The 22,338-nt window shown below is 40.0% G+C and overlaps 2 protein-coding genes across 11 annotated transcripts in view; one reads left to right on the top strand and one right to left on the bottom strand.

Moving 5' to 3' along the window:
- The window catches only part of Fez2 (fasciculation and elongation protein zeta 2), a 49,964-nt gene extending 42,104 nt beyond the window's left edge, over positions 1–7,860 (top strand). For 2 of the 3 annotated variants that reach the window (XM_046441635.2, XM_046441634.2), the window contains 2 exons: positions 4,256–4,321; positions 6,981–7,860. In XM_046441635.2, the coding sequence (XP_046297591.1) occupies positions 4,256–4,321; positions 6,981–6,997 (83 nt within the window). In that variant the 3' untranslated portion in view covers positions 6,998–7,860. Of the gene's footprint in view, positions 1–4,255; positions 4,322–5,679; positions 5,706–6,980 lie in introns of those variants that run through there. The other variant, XM_058578459.1, reaches the window with a different exon arrangement.
- Positions 7,861–9,328: 1,468 nt separating this feature from the next.
- Positions 9,329–22,338, bottom strand: part of Crim1 (cysteine rich transmembrane BMP regulator 1) — a 182,607-nt gene continuing 169,597 nt past the window's right edge. For 6 of the 8 annotated variants that reach the window (XM_046441631.2, XM_046441629.2, XM_046441627.2 and 3 more), the window contains 4 exons: positions 20,697–20,891; positions 15,472–15,594; positions 13,127–13,317; positions 9,329–11,850 (listed from right to left, as the gene is read on the bottom strand). In XM_046441631.2, coding sequence (XP_046297587.1) covers positions 11,674–11,850; positions 13,127–13,317; positions 15,472–15,594; positions 20,697–20,891 — 686 coding nt within the window. In that variant the 3' untranslated portion in view covers positions 9,329–11,673. The remainder of the gene's footprint in view (positions 11,851–13,126; positions 13,318–15,471; positions 15,595–20,696; positions 20,892–22,338) is intronic. The other 2 variants (XM_046441628.2, XM_046441633.2) reach the window with 1 other exon arrangement.

Genomic DNA, 22,338 nt, shown 5'->3' with positions numbered 1-22,338 from the left:
TCCTATTTTTAGCTGTATTGGTGAGAGAGGTGTGTGGAAATCACCCAGTGTTATTGTACTGTGGTCTAAGTCTTTGATTTGCATAGTGCCTGTTTTATGTAATTAGGAGCACCAAAATTTGGGGCATAAACATTCACTATGTTATTTTTTTTAATTGAATCATTCCCTTTACTTGTATGAAGTAACATTCTGAGTTTCTTCTGATTAAGTTTGGCTTCAAGTTAGTTTTTTTTTTTCAGATATGAAAGTAGTTATTCCTGCTTGTGGCTATCTTTGCCTGTAAGGTGAGTCTCTTGCAAACAACATCTAGTTGGGTCTTATTTTTTAATCTATTCTGCCAGCCTATGTCTTTTAATTGGGGAGTTGAGACCATTTACCATTTAGAGAAATGTTTATTCCTGCCATTTTGATTTGTTTCTAATGTTTAATTTGGTCCTGTTTCTCCTTTGCTTAGCTAATCTTCAAATGAGATTTGTCCATTTGTGGGCTCTGCGATTTGTTTTAGATTTCTTCTGTGTGCAGTATTTCTTTAAGTATTTACTTTAGTGTCAGTTTAGTAGTCATGAATTCTTTTAGTTTCTGCTTATCTTGGCAGGTTTTTATTTTCCTTCAATTCTGAAGGATAGCTTTTCTGGATACAGCAATCTTGGTTGACAGTTATTTTCTTTCAGGGCTTGGAACAAATCATTCCAAGTCCATCTTGATTTTAGAGTTTGTGCTGAGACATCAGAAATAATTCTGATTGACTTGCCTCTAAATATGATATGATGTTTTTCTCTTGAGCCTTTTAAAATTCTGTTCTTATTCTGTATGTTAGGTGTTTTAATTATAAAGTGTCATGGAGAGGTTCTCTTTTGACCTTGTCTATTTGGGATTCTGAATGCCTCCTATATCTTGATGTCCTTCTCATTCTTAAGGTTTGGAAAAATTTCTGTTATTATTTTCATTAGTCTGCATCTCACAACCTTCCTTGACTGCAGTAATTTTTATCTTTGGTCTTTTACTGTTGTCCCAGAGTTCTTGTATATTCTGGCTATAGTTATTTATTTTCTTTTCTTTAATGTAATCTAAAGGCTGGTTATTTTATCGTCCAATTCTGTCTTCAACTCTGTTAGAGAGACTTTCACCTGAATATTTGATTTGTCTTTTGTTTCCAGATATCTATTTGGTTCTTTTTCAATACCTGTATCTCCTTTTATTGATTTTTCTCATTCATATCCTGTACTGACTTCCTAAATGAATTCAGTTGTTTTTCTGTGTCTCTTGAAACTCATTGATCATTTTTATAATCACTTATTTATTTATTTATTTTATTGTTTTAAATTTGTTCTAATTAGTTATACATGACACTTTGGCACATCATACATAAATGGAGTGTAATTTCTCATTCTACTGGTTGTTCATGATGCAGAATCACACTGGTTGTGTAGTCATATGTGTATGTAGGGTAATCATTCTTTTGAATTGTTCATCAGGTATTTCTTACACTTTAGTATCTTTGGAGTTAGTTGCTGGTGAATTAGGAAGAATTGTGTTACTTTATTTTTTTCATATCTCTTGTATTCCTGTATTGGGTTTTATGCATCTGTTGGAATGGTTTTCTCTTTCACTGTGATGTGTGAACCTTTTTAGGGCACAGTCTTCACTTGTCAAACTGTCGTGGAGTCATCTAGGTTGAAACCCCTGATATCCACAGCCTTTGTGTTAATTTTTTTTTGCTGTAGTAGTTGTAGTGTGTGGGTGGGACCCTGTAGCCATTCCTGCTTGGCATCTGGTTCTTAGTTTGGGGTTTTAATTTCTTCTGTTTTTTTTTTTTTGTATTGAGGTGTAGCTGAAGTTTGAATTTGGATGATTTTAGCATGAGCAAGGTGCACTGTCTTGGCTGGTTTAGTTCAGCAGCAGAGTCTCTCCCCTGAGAACATGTAATGTCCCTGTAGGCTCTCAGCACCTCACAGAAAAGGGGGAAACAAACAAGAGCAATAATTAAAGCAAACCATAGACAACATTAGAACAAATACCTGGTGCCTCCATAACATCTACAACATTAGCACAAAAACAGAAATGGTGGGATCAGCAGTTGTCGGCAGCAAAACCAATGAATAGCCATGAACTAGATCTGGCATTAAAATAAATAGTAGGTATCAACTATGCCATCCACAGGCAACAACATGAATGGTAGGGGCAGGAGTTTTGTAAACCAAATAATTCTAAAAGATGGTGAAAGTACAGTTCATTAAGAGAAAATGTGACAGGAAGGTAGAAGAAAGTTTAGAATGTTCTAAATTCAGAGAGGATGCAGAAGAGATGTAGCAAGTGATGGTTGTAAGAAGGAGAGAAATAGAAAAAGGGAAGAGGGAACAAGAGAGTTTCTTTTAGTGGGGAAAGAAAGGAGAGGAAGAGAAGCAAGCAAACAAAACCAAAACAAATCAAAACCAAAAGAAACCACAAGCCCTAACTCTGAAAAGACAAGGAAAAAAATAATTATTGTAAAAAAATGCTAAAAAATAAGAAAAAAAAGAAATACTTATATGTGTATATACCTACAAACCAATTAGCAAAATGTGTGTGTGCGCGTGCACGCGCGTGTGCGCGCGCACACACACACACACAGATTCTTAATGAAAAATGTAAGAATTGTTCCACTGAGGTGGTCAAGATAGTCAATGAGGATGGATGGTCACTGCCTATGCCCAGCTGTTCTTCTTTCCATCTCTTCTTGGGCTATGTACTGAGAGAGAGAGAAAGAGCCAGGGCTGGGGGTTTTTAATCCCTTTTTGTGTTGCTCACTGAGCTGCCAGTTGGAGCGACCTAAAACTGACACTGACTGAAATAGTTCTCAACTTACCTTCTCACCAGAATAAGGGAGGATGGAGTGGGAAGTACTGTTGGAGTTTTGCCTGGACAGACCAGATCGAAGCGCTTGCAGAGTGGGGCTGCTGCAGAGTTCTCTGAAAGGAGTTCTAATGTTTGGCTCTAGTCAGGCATTAGGGACTCTGCTCTGGAGAGATTAGATCAACCCGCCCCTAGGTCAGGCAGATGTTATCTCTGTTGGGAGTTTGTATCTCAGGAACCTCTCAAAAATTCTACTCATGGGGCAGGGGATCCAATCCTGTACACACTGGGCTGCCCACGAATATGGCCTTTGCAGGCTTAGTCCCTCAGTGTACCACCTGTTTACTTTCCTAACCCTCTTTAGCTGGTCACCTGAATCACCAGACTCAAAGGGAAAGCAAATTGCACTCCCTTTCATTTTTCTGGCTTGAACCCACCTGGTTACAATCTTCTCTGTGCCTGTTTCACTCACCTTCTGCTAGGTACACCCTGGCCACATGGTAGGCACTTGCCAGAACAGTGTGGTAATGTTTGCTATAGTCTCCTGGTTCCCGCAGCAACAGCTACAGTGTCACCTCCACAAGATGGCTCCTGCCTCAGATCTGTGCTTACCAGTTGAGAAACAGCACTTTTCAAACACCAGTTTGCTGTGCTGTTTCTGGATCAGCTGAGGCCAGCTGCTTTTCTGATCTACATGATTTTCTGTGCCAAATGTATCTGCTGCTTTTCTCTGGGTTATCCCTCCCCTTTGCAGGGAATCATTGCTACCGCTGCTGATGCAACCAGCTTGGTTCCAGTGTGCACTTCCGTATTCTTTGTTCAGTGCACCTGAATTTCTGAGTAGAGTTATAAGCGACTGTGACAGTCCAGTATTGAATTTTAGTGAATTCCCTCTTTCACCACCTTGCTAAGTAATACTTCTGCTGCTTGAATCCTGGGCCATGGAGCAACTTGGAATGCAGTCTTCCTCTAGCCTGCCATCTTGAATCTCTCCCTTTGATATTTTTTTTATAAAGTTTCCAAGAAGTCTGACAGACGTGGTCCCTGAAGAGCATAGCTAACTATCTCTGTGTCCAGAGCTTGTCTAGTTCATGAGATTGGCAGCATTGAGTTCCTTCTGATCCACACAGCTCATCCAGCTACTCACATTCAGTATTTATGACAAAACAGAGACTTCGTGTAAATAACCTAATTCCTCTTTCCTGCCTCAAGTGTTTAGAAATTTTAGATCAGGGAAATAACTCTCGGAACTTACTGAATTAAAATTCTTGAAGCTGTACTGGTGTATTTCCTTATCCAGCAAATAATCTTTAATTTGTATGAATTAAGTTATATAATTAAGTCTTCAGTATTTGAAATTAAATATTATTCTTTATCTGTATTTTAAATTGTTGCCTTTTTCCTTTTCTCCTTTATTTTGCAGTTCTCCGTGCCATGAAGGACGACAGTGAAAAAGTTCCGAGCTTGTTAACTGACTATATACTGAAAGGTGAGTTTTATAATAGTATTATGAACAGTGATTGGGAAGTTTTGATCAGTCAGCAAATGTATAATCTTTTTAATAGATTTGAAAAGTAACTTCCAAACACACAACTTATTAATCTTACTGTACAGAGTGAGGATAGATAGCATGACTATGTGTTCTGCCAATGTTATGGTTATCAAAATTTGACTTTCATTTGAGGTCTTAGACCAGAAATAATTTCTACAGCTGAATCATAAACATTGAGGGAGGTGGTAGCTGGATGCAATGTCATGCACTTGTAATCCCACCAACTCAGGAGGCTGAGGTAGGAGGATCGCAAGTTCAAGGCCAGGCTCAGGAACTGTGAGAGACCCTGTCTTAAAATAAAAATTTTTAAAGGACTGGGGATATAGCTCAGTGGTAGTGCACCCTTGGGTTCAGTCCTCATTATAACAAAAAACTCCAACGTACAAAAACACTGAGAGAGGTAGTAGAGAGAAATTAATAAGATACTGCCATAATTACGTGGGCATGAGGTGTGGACATGCTGGCCCTGGGAGTGTGAGAAGAGTGGTTTCTTGTCATCTTGGGGACCACAGAAAAGGGAGAAGGACAGATGGTCATTGAGAACACATGAAGGAAGAAATAGTCAAACCAGTTAACCATGCCAGGGGGAATGCAAAAAAGTCTAATGTCAGGGGTAGAGAGGGGAAGGGGAAAATAGAAAATAATAATTTTTATAAGTCCAGGACAGTGAAAAATGAGCCAAAAATCTTATCTTAGGAACAAGATCAAGATCACAGGGTGGGAATATTGATGAGGCAGAAGAAGACCGGAGAAGTTAAGGGTATCATTTTGCTGAGGAAAGAGTAAAAGTTTGGATGATAAAGGGAACCTAAGACCTTGTTTAGTTATAGGCAAAACTAATACCTTTCAATGAAATTATTTTTTAAAAGCAGCAGTTATTCATGCAATATATTTTGAAAAACATCACAAAATACACCTTGTGGTGTTTGATCAGAATTGAGGACTCCTCTTCTAATAACATTTTCCTTCTTTGGGTTCTCTTCTCTGTCAGCTGAGCATAAAAAAGGGTAGAATTTCTGAGATGTGTAGTATCTCACATGGGCCTTTCTTTCATCCATAGCTTTACTAAAAAGGAAGGGTGTTCCAAGTTCATAATGTCTAATTACCACTGTGGGAGACTCAACAGATGTAAAAATATGAGTCAGTTGCTAGTGGGTTAACAGGGGTGTGGAAAAGACTAAATGGACATGATTTTAAAATTTGCTATGTTTTTCTGATGGCTGGCTTTTCTCCCTATTAAATTCTGAATTATTTTTCATACCTGACATCTTTGTTTGCTTTTTGTGTTGTGCTAGCATTGGTATGAAAGCTGGATTGGTATGGAAGAGGTTTGTTCTTTTAATGTGGAACAGGAATGAGACAAACATAAAAAACATGTCTTCATTTTAATTACAGCGGGTCTCTATGGCACTGCCACAAGGGAGGGCAGAGTGTGTGCTCTGGAAGCATTCTTAGCTATCTTATACCTGAGCTTTGCCTGCATGGAAGAGCTCTGGGGGGAACGGGTTTTTAATTCTTTCCTCTGAATGCCTAGGCTTAGTTGTGATGCTGTCCCCGCTGCCCTAGGAAGGCAGCACTGTGCCCTTCTGCTTCTCTTGCCCAGGCCTCTGGCTCTTGTGTGTAGCCTGGTGTCGCACCTACCTGCTCATGCTGAGCTGGTGATGCATGCCTTGTGCTTTTGTCTTGGCTCTGTGCTGTGAGGACTGGGTGGCAAAGAAGCCAGTTCTGTAGTGGTTCTGTGGCCCAGAAAAGGAAGTGGGTGTAACGAGTATGGGAGAAGGTGCTGACATCGGGTAAAGTAAAGTGCCCTTTCCCACCCATTGTGGCAATTCACAGCCTGTTCAATGTCCCTCTTCCTCAGGGACTAGTAACAAGACATTGCCTTGGAGGGGTAGGTTGCTCAAGGGGACAATGCTCCTGTCCCTTGTTTGGCTGGCCTTTTGTCAGTAACACAGATGGCCATGACTTGACTGCCTAAACATATTGTAATCTTAGTTTTAATGCAAAGGTCAGAAGTAAGAAGGTGGAGAAGGGCCTCACATGGCCCTAGGAGGATAGGATGGGTGCCACTGGGGGCTAATTCAGTTTCTTCTCACCCCTGCTTACTGTGTTCATTGCAGCCTCCTTATCCCCCCTCCCTTGACAACCCCCCCCCCCCACCCCCGCTTCAACAATAGTACCAAGGCCAGTGATTGTGGGTCTGGCTGCTGCTGTGTCATCCTAGATTGGAATGAAAATGTATGCAGAATCTCGCCTCCTTTGAATTCACTAGGCTGCCTATGTTCTGTTACAAGCCTCAGGGCTACAGTTACAAGCTTGTATCTTTCTGTGGCACCCTTAGAGACATGGCCTTTTGGTGTCTCATTTCTGGGAAATTTTAATTATTGTGTCTTTGAGAGAACTTTTTGGTGTAGTCTCTTAAATGTTTAAAAATTTTTGCTCTTGAAGATTCTTGCATTAATATTTAATCATCATTACACAATGGTGCTTTTTATATACATATTAAATGTATATAAAATGTAAATGCATTTGTTGTAAATATATACAAATGATACATCCCTATCTAAAGTGTTTTTTCTTTCTTTTCCCCCCCTAGTTCTGTGTCCCACCTAGAGCAGCATTACCTTCTGTGGACATAACATTCTGAGAGTTGGTTACCATGACCTTCTTGCTACTGGAAACCCATCACACTTGACCTTGGGTTTGTGATTCAGTATTAATAGATCATGACTTCACTAAATCTTTATATTATAGAACCAAGAAAACTGTGGCACTCTTTTGAATTCTAGAGGGTTTTTTTGGGTAAATCTAAGTTCTCTTAACTTAGTGAAGAAATATCACTTGTGCATGGACAGTTACATTTTTCATTAACTTGACTGTATGCCTGGTGTTTTTATGGCTTTCTACATCTAAACTGCACTGAAGAACTAGATTAAAGCATTGGGAGATTTATATTATAGCTATTCTTCAGTGATGGCAAGAACACACACAGATTTTTTTTAAAATAAGAGGACTGTCAGTATAAATGTTACCTATCAGTATTGTCCAGAAACTGAAACTTAACAAATGTGGGCTGCCTTTGAAGCAGCAGCACTGGAATATGCATTACCTTGGCTTAAGTTAATAGTATTGCCTCTGCTTGAGATGACTGATTTTATAGCTTGCTGCTTTTCACCACTGTTCACACTTTAACCATCTGCCACTCTCAGAAACTTGTATTCACTTTATGTCAATATTTTGTTTCATGTGTCTGTAAAGAAGTGTACTTTAAAAGGAGTTTGAGAAGGTGCTTAAGAAATCGTCTGCTGCTGCACTGCCCACTTCCCATCGCTGTTGTTTTATTCATGCCTGTGCACCGTCCTCCACGGCTGATGCCAGAAACAGCTATTCATGAATACATCACTAATCATGAACAGGTCTGCCAGATTCAATCATGTCAATGGCATTTAATAAATATAAAAATAATATATGTTAAAGAGCCTTGAGTATTTTTATTGTATCTTTTGTTTGCTCTTGCAGTACTAAGATTAGTTGCTCTACAGTTTGTGAGCAGTGCTCCCTGATTAGATGGATCATGATGGTAAAGAGGGGAGAAGGATTTTCCCAGATCATGCTGTGCTGCCATGGAATGACAGCCATTCTGCTTTTTTTGGCCAATTACACAGCCTGCCCCTGACATAATAATGTGTGTAGAGTCTATATGGGACCTACTATCAGGGGGCTTTTAAAATTTCCTCCAAAGCATCGGTGTCCACATTCCTTATGCCACTTAGTAACTGAGGTGCTGTGACTGCAGAGGCAGTGGCTTGAAGTCTGGTGCCAGCGTAGCTTTTCAGTTGTTATCTAGAGGTATGTGGAACCTGAGGATGGTTTCCTTGTTTTATTAATGTCTTAGTAGATGGTGAACAGGTAGGAATGATTTGTCACTTTCCTTCAAACTGATGAAGATGCCTACTTACATAATACTAGTAATTAAAATTAGTTTTATCTGAATTTGTAAAAAATATGCCTTATACCAAAGACATGTAGGTATAAGGGGCATACAATAAAGCAAAAGTCCTTAGGGATGTGTTTCTTGAATAGATTGAACCACGTTCTGTTTAGAGCTAATCATACTGAAGTTGATGCCTTTGATATATATGTAAGCCTACTTTCTCCCACCTACATTTTCTTGACAACTCAGAGTACCCTTTGTAATTAGATTTCTCTGATTTTGTTTGGTAAATACTTTCTTCTTTAGCAGTAAATAGCTGTAGAGTTTTCTGTCACAATCCTTTTCCACATGCTGAAGTAGATTTGATACAGGTTGGGCATCCCTGACCTGAAGTCTAAAATGCTTCACAGTCTAGAACTTTTTGAGCACTGCAGCAATTCCACAAGCTGACCTCATGCGATGAGTCACAGTCAGAATTCAGTTATGCTAAGGATACTGTCATCAAATCAGGCTGTGTGTGTAAGGCACAGATGAAAGATAAAATAACTTTCATGTTTAAACTTTGGTCTCATCTCCAAGATACCTCATGATGTATATGCAAATACTCCAAAATCTGAAGAAATCCTGTGTGAAACAATTCTGGTCCCAAGCATTGTGGAAGGAGGTAATTCAACCTGTACTGATGACAAGCACATCGCTACTCATGACTGGCAGCAGGTAGCTCTCCTGCTGCCCTAAGAACAGTGCCCTGTGCAGTGTACTCAGGGAACATTTTCTGCAAAGATTCCTTGGGAAAGAGCCACCTGCTGGGAGGAATACTGGGCTTCTTGTGAGCTGGACGACCTTGAAACAGAAGGACCATTTGTCTTTCTGATCCCAGATAAGGAGTCTTTTTGAAAGTTACATGGTGTGATTTCTTCTCAAAGTGTTTACTTGCTGCCAAGAACCAAGTTGCAAATCATCCCCTTACAGCTTGGCTTTTTGAAGAAAACAAAAACAAACTGTAGAACTACGGTGCACTCCAAGTGCCATATATCTATTTTATTCTTCAGGAAATTATATTTGTTTTTCTTTTACAAGAGCACAACAGGAACCAAAGTACAGGAGTAATAGATACAGCACTCAGGATAAATCATATCTTTAAAATAATAATAAAAAATTTACACCTTGTCCTACATCCTGTTAGTATTTTCATATGGCCATGATTGAAAAAACAAAAAGCAAGCATTTACAATTTTTTCTTTGATAAAGACTTTATATGCCAGGAATGGATTAATTGTCAACAAAATTTTATACTAATCAGGCTGATGTAAATCTATTTTGGTAACATCATATCATTAACAAATTTATTTTGGAAATAGATAAAAATATTGCCCCTTGATAATAAATCTTATTTTTTTTCTTTGATGCAAACAGCTAGAACACCTTTTTCTTTTTTCTTTTTGATATTCTAAAACAAAAAAATGGTTAATCTTCAGATTAATAAATTAGGTCATTATAATAATAAATTAATTTTTTTTTAAAGTTCAGCAACCTCTGTCCAAGTATTTACAACAATACTTGAAAGTTCCTTTACAAAACAGAACACATTTTCTTTTCACATTAAGCATACTGGGTATCTGTGTCTTTCACAACAAGCATTTTTAAAAGAAAAGTCAATGCACAAATGGGTCATTAGTATAAAAGTGCTAAGAGCTGTTTGAAAAGTTAACACTATTGTGTACAGTCAGTTATATATTCGAGGCAAACTACAACAAACTTCCAGCTTATTGTGGACAATATTCCAGTAGTTGTTTCAAACAGTTGTTTGAAAAAAAAAAAAAAAATCCAGGAGCTGATTAGTGATGCAGATAAAAACTGCCATCAATGTCTCTGGCCAGTGAGCGAATTGGAAACCAACTGAAAGCAAATCCAAATGAGAAGGAAGATTTTAATAAAGGAATATCCTCTCCATAGCAGGTACGATGCTGGCTGCTGAAGGTATGTATACACACACACATACACAGACACACACACACACACACACTCTCTTACAAACATCTTTCCAATTAAACTGCAGGTAGAATGAGAATTTGTGTTATTCAGAAAATCTGTAAGTGATCAAAAGCATTGATATGGAATGCCTGTTTATCTGCCTTTGTTCTGGTTAAAATCTCATAAAAATACATTCAACAGGAAAACATAAATTGTATGTGTATAAATATATGAGCATATATATTTATACACATGCACACAAATACTTTTGTTTTTTGAAGCATCATAAGATAGTTACATAAATAGTCCTATAATTGCTAAAGTTTAAAGAGGCATAATTTTTTTTTTAGCTTCAACAAAGGTGCTTGAATAATATACAATTAAAATGAAGTAGTTTCTATTTTGTAGAATCAGTATATAATAAAGAAAAAAATCCCCAGTCTTTCTTTTTTTTTAAAAAAAAGTTTCTTCTTAAGCTAGAGCTTCAACAAAAACTATGAACAACCAACAGTATAACAGAAAAAAGCAACAACAAACAATGAAGTATAGCCCCTGGAAATGCCTGGTGTCCTTCGCCCTCTCCCTCCTTTCCGCCACACTGTTGTAAGAAAAGCTCCAGTGCTCACATCAAGAAATGACTTAGATCTTGTTCATTTGCTGTCTCTGCTACGAACTGGCTGATTGGCTTGGAAGAAAACAAAAGCAGCAAAAAGTATAACTGTATATGTCCCTAATAACCCGCTTTAGAGAAATGCAGCTACTGCATTTCCCTGGCTTCCTCACTGCCTATCGCAGTTGTGACTGCGTAGAGAAGAAACTTGTGGCTTTAGACCTGGGATGGCTATCAAAAGTTCTGATGCACTCGTCTGGTAGTTCTAAGGTGGCTATGGCAGCTGGATTGCAAGGCCTTTTTTTATTTCCTGCTCATTCAGGCCTGAGCTTTGCAGCAACCAATGCAGTCTTCAGAGCAACAGGAAAAAGAATCCTCTGGGCCACTGAACTGCTTTTATTTTACTGGATTTTTTCCCCGAGCCAGGCTGACCAATTTTTCTTCCCAGCACCACCCTCCCACCCGTTTCCCCAACCGAACTCACTGTCCCCACCCCCAAATATCTCTACAGCTATATTACAAGCAAATATACCTTAGCAACTTTAAAAACTTTGGTTCTAAGAAAACACTTGGTCAGTTATCTTGAGGAAAGGTGGGAATGCATATCCTGCACACTGCTGTAGACAGAGCCTATCCCAGTAAGTTCTTAGCGCTGTATATCAAGTCACAATCCAATACAATCCACTAAGCAAGTGCACAAATTCTAGTTTACTTTTAAGAGCAGATTTAGTTGTTTTCTGTGTTTTGAAACCTCATCCATGTTGCCTTTCTTCACACTGTTTGGTAGAAATTGTCCGCCTGTAGATGGCTCTGTTTTTGCATGCTGTAGAAGCCACTGAATCTTGCATCTGGTTCAGCGATTCTTAGCATTCTCTGGGAACCATCCACCTGAACTCGTGTTCCCTTCTTACAGTCCACAGATACTAGTTGATTATTCAAGGAAGAAGGCTATTGAGTGAGAGAACAGGAGAAAAAAACAAAAACCCACAAAGAATTAGCTGCCTTACATACCCCATATGTACAGAAATTTAGGACTTAAAATTCAGGTTGGGCAATAGTTTCACATTTTGTTGATGTCAGACTATAAGCATGGTATTACATCTTATTCGAATTCCAACTATATTTTTATTAGTGAAGTGACATGATAACTATTTTAAATCCATGAAGTGCAGACTTGTGTTTAAGAGGGTTAGAAAAGGAGTGGACATTAACAGGTGGTCAGATATTAAAACAGCAATTCTAATGACACAGGTTGTGTGACAGCCTCATATGTTGGACCAGCCTGTCTGTATCTCATCATCTCATGCTCTTTATGAATGGGTCACTTTTCCTGGCTTCAGACAATATGATTGTGTCTTGCGCAGCACTGTTTCCTGACTTAGCATAGAGGCTGTGCCTCGTCCATATTTGTCAAAAAGAAAATCACAGGCAGAATAACCATCTGACGGAAATTTATATGGAAAGGTTAACTAGATGGTAAGTTGGATTAAATATATTATTGAGGCTATTTCTTATTCTCACAGTTGTATGATTAAAAAAAAAACTAAATGTAAAAAAGTAGAATGAGTTGGAAGAAATATGATTTTTCCCCCTAATTACTACAGTGCTTTTTCTCCTGTTAAAACAGGCAGATTCAAAGACCCTTTGTATTTGTATTGAAACAAACACAGATTTCTCTCCCTTGATAAGGAGTCTGCCTACCCTTGGTCAGTGTTACCTCATACATTCTTCATCTTGTGCTACCCGTCCCTTTGTGCTTGCCTTTGGACTTCTGTATATCCTTATTATCCTTCAGCTCTCTCTTTGCCCTCTCCTGAGTATTACGTCCCTCCCTTTGTGGTTTCTTTCCTCTCCCATTTCTAAGTTAATATATGATTGAGAAATACCAGATGATCAAGTTTTGATTTCTAATATAAACGATGACTCAGGAGTCAATCCAGAGGTTTTTGTTCATTTGAAAACTTTCAAGTACACTCAGGAAATTGAGTCCATGAGTGGTCAGGATTTACCAATGACTGAATGATGGATAATTCACTCAGTGATCAATCCAGCCCTAGGCAAGTACTGTATATTCAACTGCTGCAGCTTCATGTGCATTTGAGGTTATGAATATCAAAGTAAAAATTTCATTGGCTGATATAAATGGTATTAAGCAATTTTAAAGCAACATGACAGTGTAAGCATTCCTATTTTTATCATTTGAGAGACTTTTTCAGGACATTACCTTAGTTGGTGTTCGATACCAGCAAAGCAGCGGAATCCACTGTTTCTTCTGATTGATGAATAGGAATGCTATTAATATGGAGAGGCATATTATTATGGGAACCACAACTGAGACAATGGAGTCCAGTGAAGAATCTTCGGTTGGGTGTAGCCTGTTATTATTTCTGTAATCTACCTGGAGGTGACCCATATCTAGGGGAAAAAAAAATTACAAGTATTACTTAAACCAGAATTTTAAAGGATTATTTCAGTTATATTACAAATAGACATGAGCAACTTGGTTATATAGCTTTCCAGTACTTTCAGGCGAAAAACACCATTCAGGTCTAATGTTGATGTACAAAGAACTCTTAGTAGATGGATTAAAATGGGTGAGAATGTTAATGTCTGGGCAAGATGATATTGGCTCTAGGAATTAGGAAAATAATAAAATTCTAGGAAGATTTCAAAATGTGACTAAAATTAGACTAATTTGAAAATATTTTGCAATAATATTAAAATATTTTGATTATCACAAATACCTTTGCATAAACTTTTTGGAAATCTCACGATGTCTATATTTTCCTGCCTTCATTAAGTACACTACACAGGGGACAACATGTAATTTTGCTCTTATGAAGATCTTTTCGTTCTTTTAAAATATCATTCTTACAATGAGTTGCAGGCAGAGATAAGGTTAAAAGGCTCTCCATGAAGTTACTTTTTTCTTTTGTTTCAAATAAGCCATTCTAGTCAGGTTTTCTAAATGTATCAAAGACTGTTCAGTGAAAGATAAAGGATGCATACAATCAAAAGGAATTACTCTTAAACTGTTCTGGGAACTCAGTTCAAGAAGTAACACAGCTTTGTGATAGTAAGACTTTCTATGGTTTAAAACTTAAGATTTTTGTTGATGTGCCTCTGTATGTACTCTGCAGGTGGGAAGGAATGGGAAGAGAATGTTTCTACTCATTTTAGCCAATGCAGATGGTGATATAGGAAGGGGAAAAAGGAAAGCATTTATCAGCATCCAGAAAAATGCCAAAGATAACAGTGATTCAGGCTGCAAATACAAAATGAATAAAGTAGTGAATCTTTACCTTCCTGTATTCCAAATGATACATGCAGTGGTTTCAGGAATGTGTGTCATGCAAGATTAGAAAGTAAATTAAGGAAAATCTTGGTGAGAGGAAAATGAAACTGTAATTGAGGTCTATATAATATTGAGGCCTCCAGTTCTGTTTTGATGCTAAAAGCAAGGTATGAAAGTTGGCTTTGAGCTTCCTACCAGCCAAAGCAAAAACAGGAAATAAGATTCACAGTGTCATTCAGATTAAAACAAATCAGTTGCCTAAGAGAAACATATACTTTCTTGCTACTGACACATAGAGACATCTCTCTTCTGGGAATTTAGCAGGGATATTATGTAATGTGTAGGTCCTGAACAGACTGCATTAAGGAATGCATTCTTATGACCAAAGCCCAGCATCTAGAACAGTGAGGGGCACACAGCAGGCATGGTAGTTGCTGACTGAATGAATGTAAGCATGATGCTAAAGCACATTCAGTTAGAGCAAACACATACAGAGCCAAAACACTGGGTCTAGGAATTTGGCTCTCTGGTCATCTGGTTTGATCCAAGCACAACATTTAGAATATCTACAGTAACAGACCATTAATCTCTCAAGCAATGACTACTGCTTCTTTCAAAATAAATATTGTGACAATTGTACAGCAATTTTGAAAATGTGTTTGGAATCGACAGGAGGCAGTATTGAGCGTAGCTCTGAGCAAATTTACACTAGTCTCCTTTTAGAAAAGGTAGTACTGGCAGAACTCGGCCATATCTGACCACTTAGCTACTGAGAAACAAACTAACCTCGTTATTATGCACAATTAAAAGGACAGAATAAAAAAGACATGGAATAAACCCTGGGAAAAAGTTAACACATTGCAATACTGAACCCTCATGGAATGAAAATACCCAGAAAGAGAAAGTAACCTAATGCACAAATGCTTAGTACAGAATCCACAGGGACAGTGAATAATTCATTATTACTCTGCTTACTAAGTTTATTCACACACATAATTTTGAAAGATGGCTTAAAAATTTCATACTGAATTCTTTCCATTATCACCAAATCTCTGAGCCAGGAAGGAGGGCCAGGAAGGAGGCAGTTACCTGCTGACTTATTTTATCAATATTTAGTATTTAATATTTTTTAGCCAAGTAGGTCTTCCCTGGAGTAGTTGTTTGAACTTGGGCAAACCATCTAAAAAGTACTGATGGAAAATTTTTAAACACTAGAAAAAACAAAGTAGACTATATAGAAGAAGCCAGGCAGATCTCAAGCAACTGATACTTACCTAGAGGGGGATGGATGATGTCATTTTCGCTAGGTGTGGGCCACATAGGAACCTCTAGGTCAGTCTCTCCATGATAATTTTTCTTCTCGATGGGAATATTGGTTGGTTCGGGGACATACATTTCTAAAAGAAAGAAAAGCATTTTCATAAGAGATGATAGAGAAGCTGCCTTACTATTGGCTTCTATATCCTTAATCCAAATAGAGCATTTAATTCAATACTGTATTTCCTGGGACAGGAAATATACAGTATCTGTATTTACATCATTAATGATAGAGAGTCACTCCCTTTGCAGTGGGTGGGAAACATTTCTTACAACATTTAAAAGAACAGAGTTTCTACCCTATCAGGTTTCTTTGTGTCAAATGATGTTGGTTCTAGTTCTGTGTAATCCGACAAGGATGCCACAGTATTCATGTTCTTTCATCCATGAATACTCAATCACTTAGATAAAATGTCAGCAGAATTTGAGAAAGTTAAAGCATCACCCACTCTTCAGCCATTTTCCTTCTACCTTTTTCCCTGAGGGGAGTGAGTGTAGGCAGACCTCATGAGTCCCTGAGTTGTCTCAGATTTTACCAGTGGAACTGTTTGGATTGGAAATTGGTCTTCAGTAACTATATTCTCAATTATCTCGTTTGATTGCATAGGCACTTTGATCAACAAAAATACTGCAATATGAAACAAAACTGTCTAGAAAAATATTCTTTATCCCAAATATCAAGGGACCTGAGAGAAAACACAGAGCTTTCCTTAGCAACTACACATACATTTTTATATCTACATTTCATTGGGCTGACAGCTAGCTTAACATTTTTTTTTTTTTAAAAAGAAATAATTCTCAAGAACACTCTGTTTTCAAAATGTGACAGTAAAAATCTGCATCATTCACAAACTTTCTCCTGGCCAGATCACACTGAATCACTAAGTGGTTTTTATAAAGGGGTTATTCAACATTTATAATCCTAAATACTGATTGTGGCCTTAACACCAAAATAAGATATGCAGAAGAAGTTAAAACAGGATTAAGTGATCATTTTCTATCCCAAAGTCACCAAGCTTTCAACAAAAGCCTTCAGATGAGTTTGAAGAAGAGGAAGTGATGGAGAGGAGGGAACTTGTTGAGCTTCTGCTACAAGTTAACTGAGCACCTGGCTGGGGAATTAAACTCAGAGAGGCTGAGGAAAGCGCTCAAGATCATGCCCCCAGCACTGGCAGAGCTGGGACTCCAATGTAATTCTGTGATTCCAAAGCCCAAGTTTCCCTCCAAAAATAAGGTCTCTTTGGTCTCAGTCCCTTGGTCTTCGGCCTTCTTAACTATAGTTTCCAAAAGTTAAGTGGGTTCCTGCAAACTCCAGAATGAAAAACTGAATTTACTGAAAATATTATTGTTTGCAGGAGCAGGAGACTGAATACAAAAGAACAATTCTCAAAATTTCTATATCATATCAGAATCACCCCCAAGAGCTTATAAACTCTGCTTTCTCAGGTCTGGATCATTCTTGGAGGTGTGTTTGTAGTAGGATGATCAGTATGAACTTCCTTTATGATTCTGGGAAGAAAAACATTCAGTAGCATCTTCCAGTTTGCAGCACCTGTCAGTCCCTGCCCTGCCCCGCCCAGGGTGGGGCCTTCCTCTTACAAGAGGGTGAGCACCACCTAGCCTCTGAGGCCTCAGCATGAAAGGCAGATGTGTGATCTACTCCACCATACCTGTGAATGTCAGCAGTGAGGTAGTGAAGCCACAGAGGCCCCAGAACTGGGGTCCACTTGGTTCCACCTCAGGCATTTTCCTGGGTGAGAGCAGTGGAGAGGCAGCTTTGAAATTCTTAGGCCTGGTATGTACCTGCTTATGGGCAGATCTCAGGTGAAACCCCCCTGATAACAGGTGAGCTCTCTTCCCGCGGCACTTAGGAAGGCTCTACCTGGCAACCTCAGGGAAAGTTATAGGGTCTAAGGTGAAGCAGGATGCCTTCTTCAGGATTAATTATATCACCGTTTGTTCAACAAGCGCTTCCTTAGTGCTTCCCATGCAGCAGGCCAGGGCAAGAGCAGTCTTGGCCTCAAGAGGCTCTCGGGATGACCACTGCCTGAGAGATGCGGCTCACCATCTAACAGCTCATGGCCTGTCTATCAGCTGGTGCCACTATATATTCAGTTCCGCTCTGCTGAAAATCTACCATGATGGCTCCTTCCTCACAAAATACAACTCCAATTCAGAGCCCTCAAGTCCAAGGGGAAAGGATCCCTTTCTTTAACTTGAACTTAGGAAGGAAGCTGCCTCTGAGCAGTTTTGCCAAAAAGAATAAATCTATGAGCAAAAGGTTGCTTGAAGAGATAGAAAGGAGAGGAGATGCTATTTGTTCCCAGGCCTGACCTTCCATGACTGAAGACTGCATTCAACCCCAGACTCCAAAATACACTCTTCTGGCATCCACTAAGGAGCCCCCTTTGTCTGCTCATACTGCAGATGGACACAGTCAGAAGACTGATACTGATCTACCTTCAGCCAGGCCACAGAGAGCACAGGCACAGGCCACAATTAATTCCTTCTGCTGTCATATCTGATCTAAACTTTAGAGGAACCCATGACAACTTAATGTCTCGAGGTACTGTCTCTAAAAATAAAAACTTCTTATTATTTTTTTTTAATTTAAAAGGCATCTGGTCAGTTGTGGGGTCACCTTCCTATTAAAATGCCCTTTTCTGGAATATGGGCAGGTGCCTGAAGCTCACCAGCTGTGGGCAGCACTCTGCTGGGAGGTGGCGCCTGAGGTAACTTAGGACCTCGAGTCTTTGCTCTTCTGCTGACTGGCGGCAAGACTTTGCATAGTTCACCAGACTTCCCTGAGCCTGGTTTCTTGTGGAAAATGGAACAAGGACTAACCACCTAACCAGCTCACGGGTTTTATACTCATCCTGAGATGGCAGAACAGAAAAGGGGAATTATTCAGACCGTGGTGTTGTGTCCGAGGACAAAGCTGTTTGCTGGGTGGGTCAGGCGGCGCCCCTGTTACTACCCTTTTGTTTGTCCCCACAGCATTTCTGGGAGGTGCGTGCGCTATCCAGATGTAAGGTGGAAGCTGAAACTCTGAAGGGCTCTGAAGGTCAGACAGTGAGGCAACAGAGAATGGGACTGGAATCTAGGCCACCTTCAGGAAATACAAGGTGGCAAAAGTCTGACTGCAAAATTTGCTTAGAGATAAAATGGAGAAGTGACTTACCAGTAGTACAGCAGAAAGGAGAATTAATCAACAGAAATTAAATGTCAATCCAATAGTAAATCTCAACTCAGAAGTCACAGACAACTCTGGAGAGATGAACAGGCATGGTGGCCACATCTGCACTCACTACTAACTCACAGAACAAGGGGGACGAATCTTTCCCTCCAATCCTACACTACCACCTGAACTTGGTCCTTATCATCACACCTCTGTGTGAGTCATGGCTGTTCTGGCCTCTGTATGTTATAGTCCCTCCTGCACATTGGTCTCCCCCAAACACCTTTGTCATTCATGTCATTTATCAGCTCGAAAATGAGCCTCCCCACCCTCCTGCAAAGGGCAAGGTTTATGCACTTCATTTGATAATCAAGGCCCTAAAAATCTTGGCCAATCTTCATCTTTTCCTTCCTTACTCTAGCTACTGGAACTTACTCCCCCAGGAGCATTTGCCTTGACCATGCCAGTCTCAGGATCCTTGGTCAGATTACCTCTCCACTCCAAGGAAGAGAGTCAACTTGTCCTTCAAAGTCTAGCTCAATTTCTTTCTCAGTGAAGCTCTCCAAGGTGCCTCTGCTTAATGGTAAAATCTTACCTATGAGCTTTGCACTGTAGTCTGTGTCAGTCACATAACCATTGTCTCTTAACTCACCCTGCTTTTCTTTCTTGATATAGGAAACTGCTCTTGTCAAGATGATTATGAAAAACTAGTGCTTTTGCTCTAACTTTGGGAGACTAGGCAGGTGAGGAGGGATTGGCAAAGGAAACAGAGGAGCACTGAGAACAAAGGAGGAGACCCAGAGAGTTGACCTGGAAGCCAACTGGAGAAAGTGTTTCAGGCAGAAAAGAGCCAACAGCTAAATCCAGTGCCACTATTAACTAAGTAAGACGAGAAGTGGGAACTAATTGTGCATTTAACATTGTCCTTTTTAGGGAATAAATAGACATTTTCAAATGGAGCTCGTCTGCAAACACCTAAACAAAAGGCCGACATGTGCACAGCTTGATTAAACACTGTGGGTTTACGGAACTGCCCCATTTTACAATTGCACAGTATAGATGTGCTTCTAAATTGGCCTGAGTCCCGGCTTACTGCACTGAATAGAGCATGATTCTCTAACGTAATGCTTCAAGAAAACCAGGGAACTGAGGTAAAAGTGGAAAGGTCTTGACTAGCTTTGGTCTTCAATGGGATCTTAGAGTGAGCCCTTCCATCAGTATGTGTGGTCCATGCTGCCTGGGAAGTCTCTCTGTTTAGGGGATCAGATTGGGAACACTGCCCAGAGGCTGTCCTGGTGAGCGCTTGGGTCCTGTGTTTCTGGGATTAGGGGCACGGGATAAAGGAGCTGTTTTGGCAAGAGACTCAGACATAGAAACTAGGAGAAGGCCTGAGGGAGGATCTGGGCAGCTGTGGGGGACTTAGGTCTGAAAGTAAGAGATTGAATGACACAGCTGACATGAAGAGTGGGCTGTGGGAAGAGGTGCAGGCACGGGTCCACAGCCAGCTGGGGTGTGCTCACTGGCTACATTCCACAAGGGACAGATGAGAAGTCCAGCTGAGGCTGAGGAGAGGCTGTGTGTGATAGTGGGGCAATGGCTGGATGTGATGGACTGAAAAAGAATGGCAAGGAGTGTACTGTGTAAATGCAAGGCGTACATGTAGTAACGTCACTACAGCTCTTAAGCATGTACCCCTGCATCTGATCTCGGGACCCTTTTCACTAGTCTGGTCCAGCACTCTGCTAAACCTGAGCTATTCTGCTAGGGTGGGCATCATTAATAGGCTGGTCACACCCATATGGCTATATGCCCCAAAGATTAAAGAATCACCCTCACCTAGATGGATGGTCATGGTTTTCTAGGTTAGTCCAGGGTTCTGAGCTGGGCAGGTACAGGACTTTAAACCTGTGAATTTGTGAATGGGTGAGCAGGTTCTGGGTCTGCCTCAGTTTCATCTTAAATGAGAATGACAGGCAGATGATGGAAGGACAGCAGCTCAGATACCTGGACACATTGGGCAGCAACTTCCCTCCACGTTGATGGGCTCGACACAGGGCAGAGGTGGGCAGCTGACGGTCGAGCAGAGGGTCTGGCCCTGCAGACAGTAGCAGTGTGTGCAGCTGTCAATGTCCCACCGCTCTTCGTCAGCATAGGCCTTCCCACTGAAGTGACACACCACCTTCTTCGGAATTGTGTCCTCTAGAGAAAAGAACACATGTGGTAGAGTCGCCTCATGTGATACACACAGTACCTTACTTATTACACTTGCATGATCACATTGTGCTTTAGGTTTTCCAGAATTTGTGAACTCTTTGTTTCCCTAGTTCCTTTTGCCATTCTCCTCAAGGAGGACCTTCAGAACCCTTATCTTGTGGTCTGAACACAAATGAGGGCCACTCAGGCAAACAGAGGGCAGTAACTGTGATAATACCCACTGGGGAAGTGTCATTAGACTGTCATCTAGCAAGAGATGCAGGAAGAGATAAAAGATCCCGCTGAGTATATTTACATAGAGGGAGTCAAGAAATGCCTATTTTTCATTGTCTTTTTTTTGGTAAATAATGTGGGTAATGGAAGAAATGGTAATAGCATCATCATAGGTAGCTGGTGGGCTTCCTCTGTGACCCTTCAGAGGGAATTAGTTCTGAAAAAAACATGTTTTCAGGGATGCTGCCGAGAGTTCCCTCACCCATTTTGGCCACTGAGTCTAGAGTTTATTATGCAGAATTCATCATGATGACTCCTTTCATCCTTTATAAAGCATTGCTACTAATCATATATTACAAAAACTTCCATTTTAGAAACAATCTTATCCCATTTCAACCCATTTTCTTTCCCCCCCAGCAAACTATTGGTCTTGAGAACAAAATATTTTTAAGGTGTTATTTTTAGGCACAGTATAGGAATTTACAGCTTACACGTTCTGTTCTTTTTTCCCCACTCTCCCTTGCCATCATCATTTCTGCCCTCTGTCATACTTTTCCTTGAAAGTTCCCTTTTCTTATTAAGTTATTTACTAGTGATGGCATTTCACAACACAGTCCTCTGTGGCTCTGAGGGAGCCCAAGAAACCAACAAGGCAGCGATGGGCAAATCCAAGGAGAAACGCAAGAGGTACTTGTTGGCATGTCAGGCCAGTTCCTGGATGACGCCTATCAACCTGGGGAACTTCCGTGCTCGGATTCTAAAGGTAGCTGACTCACCCAACCCTGGTCATGAGCCAATGAAAACTATATAGGAATCTGGAAGGAAAGGTTCCTTAGGAATGAAGTGGTCCCCAGGTCTCAGTGTTCTTCCTGGAAGCCACGTGAGAATCTCTTACAGGGACAATGTTCACTGAGCACACAAGAAGGACAGAACCCAGAATGAGCACAGTAGGAAACCTGCTCCAAATGTTAAACTGCATTTCTCTTTTCCTCAGCATGTCTCTACTGCTTCTCTCGTTCTGCTACATAAGTTTTAATAGGAGACACTGAGTAAGTATGGGAAGTGACAGCTGTAATCGGAAGTCCATTTTTCAGTATCTATCAAAATATAGCACTCCACTATATTTGTCAACACTACACAAAAATTGTTCTAGTGTACTGCCTGTTAGGTTAAAAAACTCATCTGGAGGCTTTCAAACCAACCCATAATACATATAAAT

Source organism: Marmota monax, unplaced genomic scaffold (assembly GCF_021218885.2).
Source record: "Marmota monax isolate L192 unplaced genomic scaffold, Marmota_monax_Labrador192_F-V1.1 WCK01_AAM20220418_F8-fsc00010, whole genome shotgun sequence".
Classification (NCBI taxonomy): Eukaryota; Metazoa; Chordata; class Mammalia; order Rodentia; family Sciuridae; genus Marmota; species Marmota monax.
Note: the sequence above shows the minus strand (reverse complement) of the source record. Positions and strands in the feature narration are given on the sequence as shown.